This window comes from Colossoma macropomum, unplaced genomic scaffold (genome assembly GCF_904425465.1).
Source record: "Colossoma macropomum unplaced genomic scaffold, Colossoma_macropomum, whole genome shotgun sequence".
NCBI lineage: Eukaryota > Metazoa > Chordata > Actinopteri > Characiformes > Serrasalmidae > Colossoma > Colossoma macropomum.
Genome location: NW_023494804.1, coordinates 3,698,438 through 3,718,466, shown reverse-complemented (window position 1 = coordinate 3,718,466; position 20,029 = coordinate 3,698,438). Strand labels below are relative to the sequence as shown.

The following is a 20,029-nucleotide window of genomic DNA, read 5'->3' as shown; positions in this document are numbered from 1 at the left end:
AGCATCTGGAAAAGCACCTGTTGAGAGAGAACATAATCAAAAACCATCCATCCATCTTCTAAGCCACCTATCCTTTTGGGTCACAGAGGGCGTTCCCAGTGTTCATCGGGTGGGAGGCAGGAAACACCCTGGACAGTCGCCAGTCCATCCATTGCAGGGCAGACAGACAGACATATACACTCACACTAATCAAAACCCATTTTAAGAATATTCATTTTTTACTTCAAAATTATTTATGCAATTATAAATTAGCTAATATACATTTTTGAGGCTGTAAAATGTTGAACCTTCCTGGAATAAAATACAAACAGTGGACTGACCAGAGTTTTAGACTATTAAGTGTGTTATTACTATGTATTGAAATTGAGCATTAGCATGTTTAAAGAGATGCCCAAGGCATGTATAGAGGTGTATTTTTGGGAAAAAGTATTAAATTCCCTTAAACTCATAATTATATTAAAAGCTATCACTGAAAAATGAATGAGTGGTTAATAATGAGATTATTTCTTAACTGTACACAGACCCCAATATAAGCAAATAACCAGCCGACGGTGACAGAACTTTTAACCGATGGCCACACAGGAGTGTTCAAATTCCTCTTTATTTTCTGAGATTAAGAAACCCAATAAGACCTTAAAAGGGAACTTACATAATGTTCATGTAAAAGCTCTGTGAAGGTGCTCCAAAAAGTAAGCAAAGGAAATCATGATTCAAGCAGAAAAAAAATTTAAACCAATTTAAACTAAAATATTTAGTGAAAGAACTCAAATCAAAGAATATATCAGCATGAAATGTTGCTGAAATATAAAAAGATGTAAGACTGATATGAAAACTCTTGACTTTCCTCTGTTATGTAAAGCCTTACAGTGCATATCATTCAACAGTCTGTTGTAACTGACATATTGAAACACATTAAAGATGGGCAGCCATTGGTTGATAATCAGTATTTTTTCTGTGATTGACACAGATCAACAGGAACTTGCCTTAGAGGTCTAATACAACACTACAAAGGATAAAAACATATTTTTCAGCGTGGATTAAACACATGTAACTAAAATACCCATTCATGTCAAATTCAAAATAAAAAATGGCATAAGATATAGACATTTATTGATATCAGTGACACATTTTGCATAACAGTAGCACAGAATCTGACATTACAAATAGAGTCTGAAATTGTAAGGATTAGATGGATACTTTACCAGTAATCTACATTTTTTGCCATAGAAGTTTATCAATGATGACATATGAGACCTAATCCAAAACCAGCTCATCCATGTGACCCCCAAAGATAATACTATTATTTATTTCACCACCAAATTCAAAGTAATTCCGTATGTGTACCCACAATAACAATAAGGACAAAAAGACAGCAAGGACAGTGTTCCTTAATCTATCTACAATTGAGCAAACAAAGTAAAGAAAAACAATCATTTCCTACTCCTACTGAAAGGTGATCAGGTATTCTGGATATGCCTGCGCATCATGAAAGATCACAAACATAGTCGGCTTTTGTGCATTATCAGTGACGCTGTCATATAAATCTGTGGATCCAGAGCTCTTGGCTGGAGGTGAAAGAAGGCCATGTTTCCCTGTAGTGTAGTCACCAACCAGCACTCTGGCCAGATACATGCGCTTATGACCTTGTTTGTCTGGCGTGGAGTATCCTTGGGCTGAGTAACTTGGGTCAACAGCAAAATACGCACCATTTCCATACATGGCACCTTCAGACAAAACAAGACAAGGACTTAATTTCAGAAGCACATTCACATTAACATCTTCTGAATCAGTATGTTTTTATAACTGAATAACAAACAAATTACAGTAAATTTTACAGATTATTATGTTATAGCTGTATTCTACCGTTCATGCCAGCATAGCTCCGATTGAAGCCTCGTTGGTTAATGTTTTCTATGTTTTCAAATTTGGTGCCATGGAACAGCCTCTTCTCATTGTTGCTGTGCTTGTTCTTGTCATCCATGTGTTTCTTCTGGATTGTGTAGCTCCTCCATAGAGTGCTGTTCTGGACTCTCTCGATCTAAGAACATCACATAGCGCAAACAATCATTATTACTGTGAGCCATATCCCTTCTAAGAGGGAGGAACTTTGAGCAAATGTGAGTCAGAGGAGCAAAGAGTGCATGCTGCAGAGTATGACTGAAGCATGACTACCAAGGTACGAGGGGGCGAGGCCATACAAAGATTTAAAAAACAGCACAAGCAATTTGTATTGAACATGATACTGTACTGGGAGCCAATGAAGATGCTTCAAAGTTCGACTGATGTGCTCACTGGATCTAGTGTGCTGAATTTTGCACATACTGCAGCCCAGCAGGGAGTCCATGTAGCACAGCATTGCTGTAGTCAATTCTAGATGTTACAAAAACATCTGCACATTGGCCGCAAAACAGTGAAACTGCAACCCATGTCACCTGATGATGTCACCAAGGGCGAGCATGTACAGTATAAAGAATAATGGGCCAAGAACTGAGCCCTGAGGGACACCACATGACAGGGAGCATGAGGCAGATCTATAATTTCTGATAGAGACAAACTGCTGCCTGTCTGCTAGATATGACTGAAACCAGGCATACCGTGCATTGATAACCTGAGTAATGAGAGGGCAAACTGAAGCATGACAAGCTTTCATCCAGTGTGTTGGCATTGGGTCCAGTTGGCAAGTGGTGGCTCTGGAGGACTTAATAAGCTGTAAGACAAAACTATCATGCACAGTAGTAAAAGTGGAAAAACAACTGATGGAGGATGGAAATTCAATGGAGCTATAATTGAGAATACATATTTTTTTGATTAAAAAAGACCATAAAACGAGAGCAAAGTTCTGGTGATGGAGCCAGAGGAAAACATTTCACACGGCACAGTAAATTATTAACAGTAGAAAAGATAAAATACATGCATAGCGTAACCTCTCATTTGTAGTAATCTTACATTAAGAATTGTATTCTTCAGTCCACTTCTTCTGAACTCATTCTCTACATCTGTGTATTCCTGGGTGCCTTGTTGAATTAGGATCCTCTTTACAAAGTCTTCCTTCATGTCTTCCCAGTAACTGGGCAAAGGCACAGTGGATTGATCTAAAAAAAGAAGAAATAAAGGTAGCATTAATAAACAAAGCAATTAATATTCCAATCAATTGAAATGCACAATTAAAAAAGGTGCCAGAAAGATTTATTTGGAGGCTATTGAGCAACTTTTCTCAAAAAGTGTAAAGAATATTCCAGATGTGAAAGGTTCCTAAATGGTTATTGGCTATTATGTATGATTCTAATAGAAAATACATGCTGAAATGAATTATTATGGCGGAATAACTATTTGAAGCCTCTCACCTCTCCAGTCAACTCTTTTCAATTTAATCTCTCCATTTCTCCCAATAGCCATTCTTTGGGTTAAATCAACGTCATACTGCTCGTTTTCAATCTGGATCTTTATGCAAGGTTGTTTTTTTAGATAGGCCTCCTCCAGGTCAAAGTTTGTGTAAATATCAAAAGGTTTGAGCTTGTCTGCACTGTCCACATACTGCCACTCTATAAAACTGCTGATCATGAAGGCTTCACGTTTTCGGGCCTCATTCTTCTCCACTTTGCGGATCCTGTCCCGGATGATGCTCTCTGCCTTGACCACATCTCGGGTCAGGCCCTCCACAGTGATGACTGGCTCCGGACCATTCTTATCAAGCTGGATGCTGATCGTGAGCTCCCTCTGCAGGTTGGTCAGCATCTCTGCGTCCTCTCTGGTGAAATGGTTGATGGCAGAGTCCCGGATGGGTGAACTCGTGTGCTCTCTCACGATGAAGCTGTTGATCAGTTCTCGGGCTTCGTTCAGGTCCTGCTGGGTCTCTGCACACAGCTGAAAGACCGCCGGCTCAAACTCCTCACTCGCCATCACAAAGTCCTCATTCGAAGGGACTTCTGGACTGTTGCCCCGAAAGAAGTTGGTCATAGAGCCAATTTTTCCTTTTTCCCCCAGCATTTCATAAAATGAAAAGGAAAACAAGTAAGTTATGTTTATCATGTCTAATAAATTATATCTTTTCCACAGTGGAGACTGCATAAAGCAATCTGTAAGAGATTTGTCTGTTGGACTCGTATGTGATAAAGTAGATGCATAATTTTCCAAATTCCCAAAATATTCAGATTAAAATCACTGATCTCATTGGTAACCCTGTAAATTCTTATTTTAACGGGTAAAATGAATTCATGTCCAACTAGGTTTTTTGGTGTAAATTCTTGTACCTTTGACTTCTTAATTTTGTGGTAATTTCCTGACTTTTTATTCACTGAATTTATCCACCCACCTTTAAACCAGCCAAACACAGTGGTGTCTTCCTCCACGCCCTCCTGCTGCCTCTTCAGCATGCTCTGGTGGAAATCTGACGCCATTGATGTCTGGAATAACAGGAACTTCACACTTCGTAAATTCCCTTTTTTCTTCTTTTTCACAAAGTCGATCACGGCATCAATCATGGCATCAGCAACAGCAGAAGGACTTGCACCACCTTGACCTAATCATTGACATACCAAGACCATTGAGCAGTCATAGCTGTCCTTACAAGTATTTAATGCTAAGAAACAGTGAGACAGTTCTGATCATGCTGTGCTGTACCTGTGCCAAGAGCCGGAAAGGCAACAGAGGAGAATTTCTGAGCCTCACACAAGTTTAAAACAGAGTGAACAGCATCCTTGATGGCTGCAGAACTTTTTTGGCCTTTGACGTGAATTATGTGTCTGCATGGGAGCTGACCTCCAGATGTCACAATCATTTCCTTCTGTTGTGATGCACCTACTATGGAAAAAATGCAATGTAAATTAAAACAATAATAAAAAGGTTAGTAAGAAATCATAACATAAAGGATATCATTTTATAAAATAATTTTCTAAGAAACCCAAAGGGTTCACAGACCAATCTCTGCACATTCCTGTTCCACTGCTAATCCAGCTGCATCTAAAATTGCCTTGGAGACTCCTGGATTAAACCAGATTACACACAAACACAAATTTACATATAAAAGTAATAAAAAAATCGAATATTTCTGTGAATAAAGAACCTACCTGATTTCAAAGAGAACGATTTATTGGAGGAGTTAACAATGGCGTCACTTTTCTCTTTGGTGATGTCACCTGATGACACCTCCAGGGTCACATGTCCCACCTGCACTGTGTGCACTCCGAGAGTCGGAGTGGAAACCACTCCAAAGAGTCCTGGTGTATAGCACAATGAATTGTGTCATCATGTTTTTTTCTAGTATTTGTTTGACTTACTTAAAATTTGGTTGACAGGTTTATAATCATTTTTATGCAATGACAAATGATAGTTAATTAGTAATAAAGAGAGGACTGCATGAGGTGGTTTGAGATTACTTAACAGCTCAAAGCAGATTTGAGGCAAGTGCGAGATGGTTAGGGTAGGTAAGCAGTTTGCACATTGCTAATTGGTGGGGCATAAGCTTGCATTACATTCTCCTTGTAGCTTCAGTAAAAAACCTAAATAAGCAATCTTCAGACAAACCTGCTTTGGCTGATCAACAACATTTAACCCCTTTAGTAAATTAGCACTTTAAGTGAGCGTAATTCATTAACTATGTTGAGTTAATTCAAAAGAAAAACCCACCTGGAGGATGCGAGGATCTGGCAACAGATGACATTTGTTCAGGTGATTGTTGTTGAATGGCATGTGCCCCCTTTGTGATTGGACCTGGCCTCTGACTTCTGAAGCTCTTTATGAAACTCTAATGGGCAAGAAAATCATTACAAACCAGAAGCATTAAAATAACACCCACTGAAATTTTAACTTCTGCATTCCTTTGCTATTGGCAGACACTGTCAGATAAGCAATTTAACTTATGATGAGCTGTCAATCTTTTATCTAGTACCTGTACAGTCTCGTTGTCTGAAGGGTGCACAACCACAGTCACTTCTTTAAGGTATTGAGGCCTGACTTTTGCACTAAAGTCATGAATCTCTCTCAGCAGAATGCCGGACACCAAGTCTTTAGGAAAGCCAAGGTTCCCGGTTCCAATGGCCGGGAAGGAAATTGAAGCCATTTTCTGGTGTTCTGCTTTTTTAAGGCAGTTGCTAAAGATTTGTTTCAGTGTCTGTTGGGATGAAAATACATATTATCATAATCTGTATATTGCACAGTACATATCTGGATATTCACTATGTCCAAATATTGGTAAGATCTCTCAAAATCACCTCAGCTTCTGAATCAGCTCCTCCGTTCCAAAATGGACAAACTGTATGGAAGACCTTTTGACAACTTAAATTGTAGCCACCAGTGATCACTATGTTCCCATAACCTAGATTAGAAGATCCATTTACAGAACTAGCTTCTGCCTGCATTTGAGGACCAGCAGCCTGTAGGAGTGCTTTGGAGACAGCACCTTTGCTGAGGTCCACGTCTCTTGAGATGGTGTTGACAATCACATCAGACTGCAGGGGTAAATAGTAAAGATAATCATTCAAGGCCAGGAAGTGACATTCACAGATTATTCATACTGACTGCTGGTGCATTATTAATTAAAAGAAAGGAATTTTAATAAGCTACAAAAGGTAGAAGTGTATACCTGTATATTCACTTACCTGTGCATCCTGGATATTGCCTTTCTTCAGAATGATTCTGAGTCCCTCTTGTGTGGATTGAGTTTCAAGGAACCCTGGACTGTCCAGTACATCAGTTTGTGTCCCGGACAGTGGCTTTAAGTTTTGTCTCTTTGTCACTCCTTCAAACTTCACAGTTTCATTTGCTCTGTAAATCTGTGACTCCTTAACCCTTGGTGCAACATCTTGATGTCCATGTCCACGAGCACCTTGACCACTGACAACAGCACCTACTTTAAACTCACTGACCTGACCAGGCACCTGGACCTCAGAGAATGACTGTCCTAAATCTTCCATTTTAGCATTATCATCATTCTCTGTGTCCTCATTCAGCATGGGATCATCCTCAAGAATGACCACAAATCTATGTTCCCTCATCATCACCAAGAACATGCTTCCCTGCTCTCGGAAGTACTTTTTAGCACCTGCCTTTTTAATCGTCAGCCTATCTGTGTGGAGCGTTTCTGCAATTTTCTCAAATAACTGCACAGCTGGCTGGACATGCACACGCTCTCCAGACAGTCGGATCAAGGGTCGTTTGGGGTCAAAATGAACTGTCACCTCATCAGGCTTTACAAGTTTCTGCCAAACTGGGGACTTTTTCTCATTTATGAACTTCACCACAGCATAAGACTTGACACGAAGGACTTCTTCAATTCTTGAGTGCATATCAATAAATTTCTCCAGGCTCTTGAAGACTTCTGAGACGGGGCCCTTAAAGCCAGAAACCTCAAGTCCTTGTTTTGAGGGTTTTATCATGACAGTTTTTTTCATAGAGTTGTATGTTTCACACAGTTGGTCGTTGAGAGAGCGCCATTCTGGCTTTTCAAGCACATTTGAGTCCTCTAAAGGGAGGGTGTGGAATGTAAGCTCTGTTTTAAGAGTTTCCTCTGCCTCAGTCAGTGCTCTGTCTGTGCTTCCAGTCAACACAACATCCTCATTTTCAATGCTGTAGACTGCACTGATTCCCTTGGATATGAACTGGTTTTCTGACATCTCCTCACAGTCCACTGATCTCAGGAACTCCTGTAATGAAGGGTCCATGTTCAGAATCTTCTGTCTCATATTCATTCTCCTCTCAAGGATCCAATTTTTGATGTCAACAACTTCCACAGGAAGGCCATGCAATGTTAACTGGTTGGTGTCTTTTTTGTATGTGAGCTTCAGCTCTGGGTATTTAGCTGCAGCATTATGTTGAAGTCCTTCCTGCAGAAGAAATGAGAACATGGCAGGGGGCATCTCAATGCTGTCTGAGACACTGTTCTGGTCTCTTTCCAATTGATTTAATGCTCTCTGGAAAATATCTTCCACAATTGGCTTCAGCAGATTAATGTCCTCAGCGACTCCTGCCACTGTCAGAACACTGTCATCCAACCTCATGACAGCTTTGTCTTCCACAGCTGACCGAATGTCTTTCTCTACTGCAGACCAAACAGAGGGGATCACTGGATGGTCGAAAACAGCATACTTAGAGATTATATTTTTAAAGCCATCTGTGGCGTTTTGCCTCCAGTCGTCTATGTGCTTCTTGGTTATACCCTTCTGTTTCAGCAGCGTGGGAAGAGGACTGAGCTGGACTTCAGCTTTGTCCATGTTCACCTGGCAGAACAATGAGTCCATCTCTTGACAGATGGAAGATATTAGCCCCTTGTTATTTAGGAATTCTCTGATAGCAGGATGGATCTTCTCTGTGAAAGGTTTGGGCAGCATCCATGTTGGTCTGTCTTTGCCATATAAGGCGGTACCCAAAGACATGCAATATGGGTAGACATTGACTGCAGTATCACTAATACAGTGTTCTTTCCCCAGAATATTTTGCATGGCTGAAAAAGATGACACACATGTAAAGTTGTATGCAAAAGTCTGGCCAAATTATATATTTTTATTGATTCTTGATGTGAAAAGAAGAAAACACAACCTCTGAAGTGAACTATCAAAAAATTACATTTTTACTGAAAGTGTTTGCGCATGGTTAGTTGATATTTGATAAACGTAAGAAATGGAAAAAAAATGAAATAGTAATTGTGGTATGTGCAAATATGTGGATACCCTACTATGGTAATACTTAGCAGCACCTCTTTGGCAGATATTACAGCTTGCAAGAGCTTTTTGTAGCCAGCTTGGACTCATTTTTTTATTCTTGTATTTGTGAGTTCAGACCATGCCTTCAACATGGTGGTAGTATGAGAAAAACTGATTGAGGGACTCTGAGAACTTGTGCTGGAGTTCTGGGCAGCTTCTGCCCATAGCAGCTGCCCACTGGCCAGAACCCCAAAAACTCCAGGATGAACTCAGAAACTGTCCAGAAATCTGTTTTTCAAGAGCTGATTCTGAAGTGACAACACTGTAGCAGCCTGGGGGAGAACTTGGTATGACTTTATGCCAGTGGAATATGGAGGAGCTGGATTTAGAATCAGGTTGGTCAGACAGTCTAGCATTTGGGTATCTGAGGCATCGTATGGTTAGGTAGAGAAGTTTAGCCAAGGCAGAAAAGAGGTCTAGTTACATTGGTCCATTGTATGGTGCTTGGAGTAGTTTTGCTATCAAGGTTGCAATATGACAAGAAAAATTGAGGAGATTAATTTGATTCAGTGTGACATAGTTAACAGACATCCAGGTCTGAACCCCTGATGAGCAAGCCAAGGGCAAAAAGTGGCAAGGAAAAACTCTCACTGAGGAAGAAACCTTGAGAGGAACCAGGACTCTGGTCGACACCAGATTGTGAAGATTGTGTTAAACATGGCAGGCAAAGGGGTTGGATGAGAGTAAAGCAGATTATTTCCTCCTGAATGAAATGAACATGGAGCAGGAATTGGAAGGTAGTTAGTCCACGTGATGATGTGATGACAGAGGCAGCTGGATGATGCTCTGGTCACTGCAGGAGCTAGTTTGGCATGGAAAAATCCTGTTGGCAACAGCATGGCTCTTCAATTATGACACTGGATAAGAATTACTTGTTTGGAATTTAAGCCCCGCAAAAGGCCAGTGGTGGAGAAAGGACATGGCTCACAGGGACTGAGAGCAGAATGGGATAAGAAAGTGAAGGCAACAGCAGAAGGGAATTCAAATCAGCAGTGGCCAAAGAACGGACAAAATAACTAGGAAAGCAGGGTGTTACATGCAGCATCTTCACAAACCAACCAATAATAGTGCAGATGGAAAAATGAAGAAATGGAACCAAGTAAGATGGAGCTGATCCAAGGTAGAGCTGATCTGACATAGAGCCGAGCTGAATCAGAAATGAGTTGCAGAGCTGAGGAACGCATGGGCTGATCTGAGATGGAGTCGATTTGAGATGGAGATGAGTGGAGTCAGAAATGAGTTGCAGAGCTCATTGTACTGGAGCTGATCCAAGATCTGAGACTGATCAGCGTTAAGTCAGAAACAAGTCGTAGAGCTAAGTTTCGCAGGAGCTGATGGAGCTGAGACGATGTCGAGTGGAGTCAGAAATGAGTTGCAGAGATAAGGCACATTGGAACTGATCTGAGATGGAGCCTATCTGAAATGAAGCCAAGCGGAATCAGAAATGAGTTGCAGAGCTGAGTCAGAAATGAGTCGCAATGCTGATTGTACTGGAGCTGATCTGAGATGGACCAAAGGTGAGTCAAAAATGAGTTGCACAGCTGATCCAGTATGGAACAGAATTGACTCAGAAACTAGTTGCAGAGCTGATTGCACTGGAGCAGATCAGAGATGGAGCTGATCCAACAGCTGATCCAACAGCTGATCCAATATGGAGCAGAGCTGAGTCAGACATGAGTTGCAGAGCTAATTATATTGGACCTGATCTGATATGAAACAGAGTTGAGGCAGAAATAAGTTGCAGAGCTGAGTTGTGTTGTAGCCAATCTGAGATGGAGCCGAGTGGAGCCAGGAGTTGCAGAGTTGAGACACATTGGAGCTGAACCAAAAAGGAGTTGAATTTGAGATGGAGCTGAGCTGAGATGGAGCCATGTAGAGTCAGAAGGAATTGCAGAGCTTGGTTGCAGGAGCTGATCTGAGATGGAGCTGGGCTGAGATTGAGCTCAGACCGGATGGCGCTGAGACGGGATTGAGGTCTGAGGTAGATGGATGAAAGGGGGAGGCAAGATTGAAAGGGTGAGGCGTGGATGCGGGATGAAAGGGGTGAGATAGAGAGAGAGGAAGAGAGGAAGAGAGAGGGGCCCTGCATGTTTAAGATCTATCCACAGATTTTAAATGATTTTCAACTTTGGGGACTGTAACGTTATTCCAAAATCTTCAACTGGTGTATTTTTATTTTTTTTTTCTGTAAGTTGTTCCTGATGGTGTTTAATGCAAGTTATTCACCTTGATGAAGACTCATGCCAAAACACATTGAGAGACTTGTCCACAGCCATACTACAATAAAAACTTAATGAAGAGTGCCATACACGTTCACTTTTTCTCTGGATTTTAATTTATGTTTTGGATCATTGTCTTCTTGTAGAAGCCAGCCCCTTTTCAGCCTCTGTTCCTTCACTGTGTCACTTTTCCTTCCAGAATTTGCTGATATTTCATGGAATCCATTCTTCTATCTACCTGTGCATTGTTTCCTGCTATTGGCTGCCACATGACCCCAAAGCATAACAGATCCGCCCCCAGGCTTAACAGTTACAATAGTGCACCACTAATGCTGTGCTTGCAAAATCTTCCTGCAGGTCCTGTTTTATCATATGGGGGTTTTGCTTTGCCTTTCTGACCAGCATACAAGTAGTTCTGAGAGTTTTCTTGGTCTTCCAGATCTTGCACTGAATTGAGTTCCTGTTAATTGCTATTTCTTAATGATAAATTGGACAGTGTACATTGCAAGCTGGTACTGCTTTGATATCTTTTATAACCCCCACCATCACCCCAACCACCCCTGCTTTGGAGACCATGGTTGGTGAGTGTCAGAGCAATGCTTGAAAAGTCAGAGATCCAGACCTAATGAGTCTGTTAAGGCTTAATGAGTTACACTCTGAGACTTTATCACTGGAAGGGTGTCTAAACTTTTGCACATGCCACAATTACTATTACAATTACAATTATTATTTTAACTATAAGTTAGTTAAGTGCTGGGTAAGGTCATCAGGCCTGTAATTGGCAGAATGTGACTGTTCCACAAAACATGGCAGCCCCTTATTATGTATTAAATATATTTACTGATAATTGAACCAGTAACTCTTCAGCTGGTCTCAATATAATTAAAAGCGGAAATGTTTTACCTTCTTGACTGTGAAAGGTGACAATGGCAGTTTGCTCTTCAGGACTTGTGATGATGTCCTCCACTTGTCCCCCCCACCTTTCAAAGTAAAGTTGTAGCAGGTCTTTATTGGCCTCACCAGGCACGTTTTCCACTTTAACACTTCTACTTTTTTCCAAAGCCCGACTCAATAGACAACGCTGCTGGAATACTGTATTACTCCTGCTCTCCATGAGGAACTTCTCAGAAACTGGCGAAAGAAAATTACTAAGTTACTTTAACAATTTAGGTAAAATAAGAGAAATTGAACATGGACAAAGCTGACGTTTCACACTGCTAGTCAAGGACATACCATTAGGGTCATTAAAGGTCACAACAGCACTCTTTAATTCCCTTATGGACTCCAGGGAAAACTCTTTTTCAGAAAGACCACTGACGTTCTCCACTAAAAGCACAAGAGCTTCTCTGGAAAATGTCTGTGGCACATTCTCCAGGACCACAGCACTGGACTTGGGACATTCTTCAGGTGGGTCCCTCTGACTCTCATCAGGTTCAACTGGAGGCAAAACCAGAGGAAAGAAGAACACTAAGAACACTGTCTTGCATGACACAGGGCAAATGTTTTCCACTGATCTCTACCGATGGATAAAATAAAAGTCTCACCATATAGTTGTACACTGACTGGCAGCCTGCATAGACTGTGATCAGTTCTGTCCAGAATTCTCTGTACAGCTGAAATGTGGAGACAAACTGATGTTATATGTTTAATACAAGAGAGAAAAATGATACATGATTTATTTCTACAAGTCATGATGCAATAGAACTTTTAACGTGAGTATGAAACACCACATTGTGCTGTGTAAGACGGCATGGGATTGACATAAAATGATAACTGGGGTGTCACTAGAGGTTCATGGATAGGGGGCCTAAGCCTGTATTAGCGGGGTCTGACAGCATGGTCCCCAGGAGAATTCATCTTTTTACTATTACAGTAAGAACAGACAGAAAATGTTTGGAAAAAATAGGCTTTTTGGTCAAATTGGCACACAGTAGATCATCTCTTTGTAGCTTTTATTAAGCACAGAGTTAGTATGACTTAAGCACTATATCCATCCACTTACAACAAACACAGAGCAAGCAAAGGTCATGTAGTATTATAGTAGTATAGTGTTGTCAAAAAGTGTTGTTCATTTTTGTCTTTGGCACAAAGAACTTGATGTCTGTTTTTCCCCATAACAAGCTGAAACGTGGACTCATCTGACAACAGCACGCATTTTCCCTGTCTTTTGGACCATCTGAGATGAGCTTGGGCCCAGAGAACTCAGCGGTGTTTCTGCATAGAATTGATGTATGGTTTTCTCCTTGCATGATGCAGCGTCAGTTTTCTGAAGTAATCCCAAGACTATGTGGCTACATTTAACACAGTAGCATGATGGTTTCTTATGTTTCTCATGCAGTGCTGTCTGAGGGCTTGAAGGTCACACATATTCACCAGTGGTTTCCAGCCTTACCCTAAATGAACTGAGATTTCTCCAGATTTCCCGAATCTTTTCACCCTATTATGTCCAGTAAATGGTAAATCTTTGTAATCTTGCATTGGGAAATGTTCCTTTGGAATTGCTCTCTTAATTCTTTATGAAGTTTGGCACAAAATGGTGAGCCACAACCAGTCTTTGGTGGATGTTCCTTTTATACCCAGTCATGATATCCTCACCTGCTACTAATTAACCTGCTTATTGTGGAATGTTTTAAAATGGTGTATCTTGAATATTCTATAAAGTTTTCAACGTTTAGCTGAATGGTTAAGTTTCTCCCTCTTCATGTAGGAGAGCAGGGCTCAAACTCAATGTCAGGAAGCACTTGCTGGGCTTCTAACACTCACCCCACCAATGTTTCCAGCAGTGTAATCATGTCACTTTGGTGCCACACTTTAACAGTGTGTTTAACCCGGAAACTGATATTGAAATAACAACAAAAAAATCTATTAAGTAGCCACAGTGCTAGGTCATGTTCACTATTAGACTGAAGTCAAAACTGTTATACTGTATAACTCTTTCTGGACCATAAACAACTTATAGATAAACAACTTCAGGCTAACATAAAGCATTGGAAAAACAGGAGTTTTCTTCTATTACAAGATGATATTAATTGTCACTGATTGTCACAAACTGTTCAGTTAATCTCTTAATATTAATCCAAAACAAAATCCAAAGGACTAGAGGATACTGGAAACAAAATATCGACTCAACTATGTACACAATCACATGTGTGTATTAAAGTGATCATACCATCCGGTGACCGAAAGGTGATAATAGCAGCTTGCTCCTCTGGAATTGTTCTGATTGTCTCTACACGTCCACCACAGTTCTCAAAGTACAAGTTCAGAAGGTCCTCATCAGTGACAGCATCAGCAGGTATATTGTCCACTCTCACACTTAAGGTCCTCTGCCCAGTCGGAACTGGAAGTACAAAATATATATTCAGTTCTTTATGTATCTTGATAGATATAACATTGCTTTGTAGAAGCTGTGAATTTTGGTTTGTTTGTTTGTTATTTTTGTTGTTTTTTTTGTGTGTTTTGTGGGTGCAAACCTGGTTGCAGGACATCAGCTGCCACATCGCTTTCTGTTTCAGCCTAATTAAAAAAACACACACACACATTGACTGAACCTGATCAACGGTCGCTGTGGTATTCAACGCAAAAATACTTCAGAGTCATAACAGATAACGGCCATCCCTCCAGGCCATACTGTATGGGAGGGGTTGTGTTTGTACAAACGGTCGGTCTTTCAGTGAATCTGAGCATCAGGAAGATCCCACAGAAACTCAGCTAAACAACAATCTGGTGCCTTTCACTTTAAAACTGCAAAGACAATCACCTGTTCAAAATGAACAAAATTAATTCACTCAAAAGTTATTCACTCTGTATTATGAACCCAGCAGGTTTTGTCAAGATGGTTGTTGGCAAGGTGCTTCTGCTTCTTACAGTCACAAAATACAGACAGATTTGTCCACTTACTGCTCCACTGGGCTCTTCTGTCTGTCTCTCTTCATCACCAGGTTTGAATACCTTCAGTTTCACCAGCTGATTCTCAATAGATATGGAGTGATCTCTTTTGGCCAGAACTTGGTCTCGGGCTAGCAATGAAGGATAGTAGTTTAAAATACTGGGTTACTGCCATTGAGTCAAACTATAGGAGAACATCCATCAGGAACATCTAAACATTCATATTTGTGCGCTTCTGGACTGGACCCTGGACATACAGGCCCATATAATGACATAGTGACCTGATTGAAATGCAGTTTTCAATGGACAACATGAGTTTACTCACTTTCAGCAGATCTGAAGAGAACAGTAGCTGCGCTGCTCTCCTCGGGGAACCTCACCACGCAGTCCCCACCCTGAGACTTCTTCTTACTCTGAAAGTAAATCTGGAGTTTGGCTGTGAGGGTCTTGTTGGAGGTTGAGGGCCAGCGAGCCTCCACAGTGAGGGGGTGAGGATGGTCCTCCATTGCGCTCCTCCTGGATCAGCTCTATGAGAGAAACTCCTGAAGAGCTGCTCAGCTCTGATTCATGTGGATTTGTTTCATTTCCTTTTATCCTGAATGAGGAAAACCCGTCACATAGCCTGGAGCAAAATCATATATGCGTACTGAAACCCGATGGGTGGGCAGGCTCCTTGAACAAGTCGTGTGTGAGATTTTTTTTTTACTAGCCCTGTGGAAACGAAACCAATCAGTCAGATCACCGATGGTATCTTAAGTTAACAGAGCAGAATAACTTCACTGCAAAAAATGGCATCTTGTCAAGTGAAATGATCTTAAACTTAGTCGATATATCTAACATTCCCATTTCGAGATCGTCGTGCACTTATTATAAGATTATCTAGATTATTTTCAGAAATGTTTACTTGTTTTAGGTCATTTTATTGAGTAAAATTATTTCACTATACTGGCAGATAACGTTGCTGGTTTCAAGCACATTTCTAGAAACAAGCGAAATTATCTGCCACTATAGTGAGATAATTTTACTTTCTAAAATTACTTAAAACAAGTACAAAATGTCTAGAAATAAGCTAAATAATCTTACTTTAAGCTTACAACAATCTACAGGAGAAATATTAGATTTTTTGACTCTATTTAAGATAATTTTACTTGACAAGATACCATTTTTTGTATTTTTTCGAATGAGATGTAAACGGGACAGTAGACTGGTGAAAAATGCAACAGTGGAAAAAATTATGTTTAAAAACATTGAGGATTAGGATTAGGTTTTGGGTCAAGGTTAAGGTTAGGTTAGGATTAGGACCAGGGTGAGGATTAGGTGTTGGGTGAGGTTGGTTAGGTTAGGTTTTTGCGTTATGGAAGTAACATATTTACAACACATCTACTTAATGTAAGTAATGTATCAACAGAACATCTACAAGAGATTTACTTCAGTGTATTCAGATACGTCACTACTGCTACTTCACTGATACGTTTTTGATATGTTACTTATAATCTGTTAAGAGTTTATTAACCATCTACAAAGGTCCACTCCAAATAAGGTGTTACTAATAGCTCTTGTTAGGTTATTTTTAACTTTCCGTTGTACCACCAACTAACTATAACTGATATGATATAGATTTTCAGGGACAGTGATTTATAAATCTGACTTGTATTCAAACAAAAACAGAACAATAACCAGACACAAACAAGACTAACAAGACTTGGAAATACCAGCTAGAAATGTTATGGTGTGTAGCGCAGGTTCAAAGCGTGTCAGGAAGGTTGGGCACTTTCAGTTAAGGCTCTGTATCAATGCTGGTATTGTTTTCCTCACATGACATTATTGATGATGAGTCAAAGTCTCATTTAGGGGTTGTTTTGAAAGCAGGTTCAGTTTTGGCAGGATACACTGAAAAAATACTGCACTGACTTTATTTAACCTCTTAAAATATCAGTCTTATTATAAACTAAGGCTTATTCTTCAGTAACCACACGGACTTCAATGCAAAATTATTATTCTTAGGTTATAGAAGTTTGTAATAAAACTTTGGGCCTGCTGGCGGGCCTGGCCATTTAAGGGGTTAATTCCAACATGTATATTGGTTCCACTTAATAGGATTCATTACATCAACTGAATTCTAGCCAAAAGTGCGAACATATTTTATTCATGTGGAACCAAATTTCAATGAAGTGATCACACTTTTTGAGTGTATGTAAAGTCACAACACCCTTGATAACACCTTTGCCAGTTGATTACTGAAAAAACTGCTTTTCCTGATAGAAACACTTAAATTATCTTCATTATTTTCAGTGCAAAAACATTGCAAAAGAAATATTTCAACATTCTGTAAAAATGTATAAAGTGCAAACAAATTATGTAAACAAATCTAGAAAAACAACTCATTGGCCGGCAGGAAGAGGTCATCTGATATGTACATCTTATACACCGATCAGACATAACATTATGACCACCTCCTTGTTTCTACGTTCATTGTCCATTTTATCAGCTCCACTTACTATATAGGTGCACTTTGTAGTTCTACAGTTACAGACTGTAGTCCATCTGTTTCTCTGATACTTTGTTAGCCCCCTTTTACCCTGTTCTTCAGTGGTCAGGACCCCCATGGACCCTCACAGAGCAGGCACTGTTTGGGTGGTGGATCATTCTCAGCACTGCAGTAACACTGACGTGGTGGTGGTGTGTTAGTGTGTGTTGTGCTGGTACGAGTGGATCAGACACAGCAGTGCTGCTGGAGTTTTTGGATGGAGACAATCAGAGGAATCATAAAGATGCCATTAATAAGCCTGAAGACCCAAACAGAAGACAGAGAAGAGAAACACTGTGTATATTATTGCCAGGACTCAACAAAAATAGCATATTATATATATATATATATATACATATATGTGTGTGTGTGTGTGTGTGTGTGTGTGTGTGTGTGTGTGTGTGTGTGAAACAGAGTTCCTAAGCCTTCCACCAGACACATATACACACTTAAAAATGATGGTTCTTCAAGAGTTCTTTAGGAATCATGACCACTCAAAGAACCCTTAGAATTAACAGGCTCTTTGCATCGTTAGATGGTTCTTCAGATTAATGGAGAATGTGCTGTAGGTGGTTCTATATAGAATATTTTTGAAAATGGTTCTGTATAGCATCAAAAGAGTTCTTCTATCGTTACGATGTCAAGCTTGTAATGATAGAAGAACCCTTTTTGGTGCCTTTTTTCAAAAAAGGTTCTATACAGAACCATCTACAGCACATTCTCCATCAATCAGAAGAACCCTTTCACAATGCAAAGAACCCTTTAATTATACAAGGGTTCTTTGAGTGTTCATTGTTCTGTATAGAACTTTTTTTTTTTAATAAAGAACCCTTGAAGAACCATCTTTTTTAAGTGTCTAGGATTGTGACAAAAACACAAATCTAGTTTGTCTAATCAATTACTCATTAAATTAAATAAATCCTTGCAGTAGCTGGGGGTCAGTAAATATCACTATCTTTTTTAAAAAATGAGTGCATTTGTGTTTATTTGCATTTATTCTAATGTGATATATTGTTTATACTGGCAAAACACATTAACTGTTCAGATAAAGTTTCTTGCACTGTATATAGTATAATGAACTGCACTGTAAATAGTGTAAAAAACAATACACACACATATGAAAACTGCCACCCCCACAAACCCTTGAAGCAGTATCTGTTCAGGCATGAGTGAGAGATTCTCTGTTAGCTCGATTTTAATTAGTTCTTTGCCATAGTAGAAAAACAGAGGAGCAACAGAAAGTGAGAGCACTGAATACAGCGCAGGGCACGATGAGTCACCAGGATAAAAACAGACTTTCAGCTGTGCTAGAAAACCCCTGGAAGAACCGGCAGTACTTCGAAGATCATGAAACTACCTCAAAAAAAAAGATGACTAAGGGTTTTAGTTACCATCAGCCATTTTCTTTGCCAAGCACTGTTGTGTGGACTGGGAACTATTCGGTGTTATGATCCAAATGAACATATAACAATTCATACATTAATGAATGTTTATTATTATCATTTTCTATTGTCAGTCAAGTTAGAATATATAATGAAAATGATCAATATATATTGATATCTTCGTTATTTAAAACTATGGATACTATAGGCATTTTTCAGTAACATTCAGTATATCTATTTTTCATTTAGGCAAAATTAATTTTATTTATTTATTTATTTATTTATTTCGCAGTGAATGCTACAACATATTTCATTAACCTGCAGAGGTCAATCCAGTAGTGTAAGTGTTGGCTATACTCCTGAAAAAAAAAATCATGAGTAAATGGAAACACAGCCGAGCAAAGCTACATTTTTAAAGTGAGTATATAAGCAAAAAATGCTCTTTCTGCTAGGATACATGCTAAAACCGTTAGGAATTAGCTACATAGCTAACATATAGGCCTAAACATTACTCTGCTGCCCTCTTAGCATGTTGGAGCTGTTTTTGTGTCCTAATTTACTGTTTTATTTAAATTTATTTGCTTCAACTCAACACACTCAATTGAAATCTAATGACTTTTATGGCAGTCAGCTTTTATAGCAAAATATGTGATTATTTGATCATGTCAAATATTGCGATTATTTAAAAAAAATACAATTAGGCCACCATGTAATAAATGTGCCAGGCCCAGCCCTGACCTGATCAGATTGTTCCTCAACCATGCTTCAAAAAAACAGCAATACAAGCAAATGGCCAGCAGATGGCAGCAGAACTTTGAGTGTTGGTCACGGGAGTGTTCAAATTCTTGTTTACTTCTCGAGATCACCTGTGACAGTTAACATAAACCACACATTCTTAACCTGAGAAGAAACCTGAAAAAAAGTCTGTAATAACAGAAAACATCCTTTGTCTGAAACTGAAGTGGTTGTTCATAATTTCATAATTCCTAATCTCATAATTCATTTAGAAAATGCTGAAAGCTTTGTGTATATGTGTATATGTTTGTGTGTGTGTGCGTGTGTGCGTGTGTGTGTGCGTGTGTGCGTGTGTGTGTGCGTGTGTGTGTGTGTGTGTGTGTGTGCGTGTGTGTGTGTGTGTGTGTATACGCTGTGTTTCCTGAACTACAACATCAGATCTGACCCTGAACAGTATCTTTGTACCCAAACAGTGCAGAGACTTTATAAAAACATCAAATTGGTATCTTCATTTTTACACATTCATATGATCACTGTTGAGGAAGTCATCAAGTATATGAAATACAATATAAAAATATAAAG

General features: G+C 39.6%; 1 protein-coding gene across 1 annotated transcript; it reads right to left on the bottom strand.

The window, feature by feature from the left end:
* Window positions 1–1,428: 1,428 nt before the first annotated feature.
* LOC118825010 (protein mono-ADP-ribosyltransferase PARP14-like) lies at window positions 1,429–15,309 on the bottom strand. Its single transcript, XM_036595509.1, has 19 exons — window positions 15,129–15,309; window positions 14,816–14,934; window positions 14,389–14,431; window positions 14,085–14,255; window positions 12,460–12,528; window positions 12,149–12,352; window positions 11,819–12,046; window positions 6,597–8,437; window positions 6,210–6,446; window positions 5,888–6,109; window positions 5,626–5,743; window positions 5,067–5,216; window positions 4,918–4,980; window positions 4,621–4,800; window positions 4,313–4,519; window positions 3,345–3,971; window positions 2,947–3,092; window positions 1,864–2,038; window positions 1,429–1,724 (listed from the first exon to the last, which is right to left on the bottom strand). The coding sequence occupies exons 1-19, from the start codon at window positions 15,307–15,309 to the stop codon at window positions 1,444–1,446; spliced, it is 5,262 nt and encodes a 1,753-aa protein (XP_036451402.1). The 3' UTR covers window positions 1,429–1,443.
* Window positions 15,310–20,029: the final 4,720 nt, after the last annotated feature.

What these genes read in the sequence shown, in the direction of transcription:
- LOC118825010 (XM_036595509.1), bottom strand. Translation starts at nt 15,309, where the DNA reads ATGGAGGACCATCCTCACCCCCTCACTGTGGAGGCTCGCTGGCCCTCA. An exon ending in CAGAAGAGCCCAGTGGAGCA is followed by an intron (nt 14,432 to 14,815) that starts GTAAGTGGACAA and finishes TTTTTTAATTAG; the next exon opens with GCTGAAACAGAAAGCGATGT. An exon ending in GACCTTTAATGACCCTAATG is followed by an intron (nt 12,047 to 12,148) that starts GTATGTCCTTGA and finishes TTCTTTCGCCAG; the next exon opens with TTTCTGAGAAGTTCCTCATG.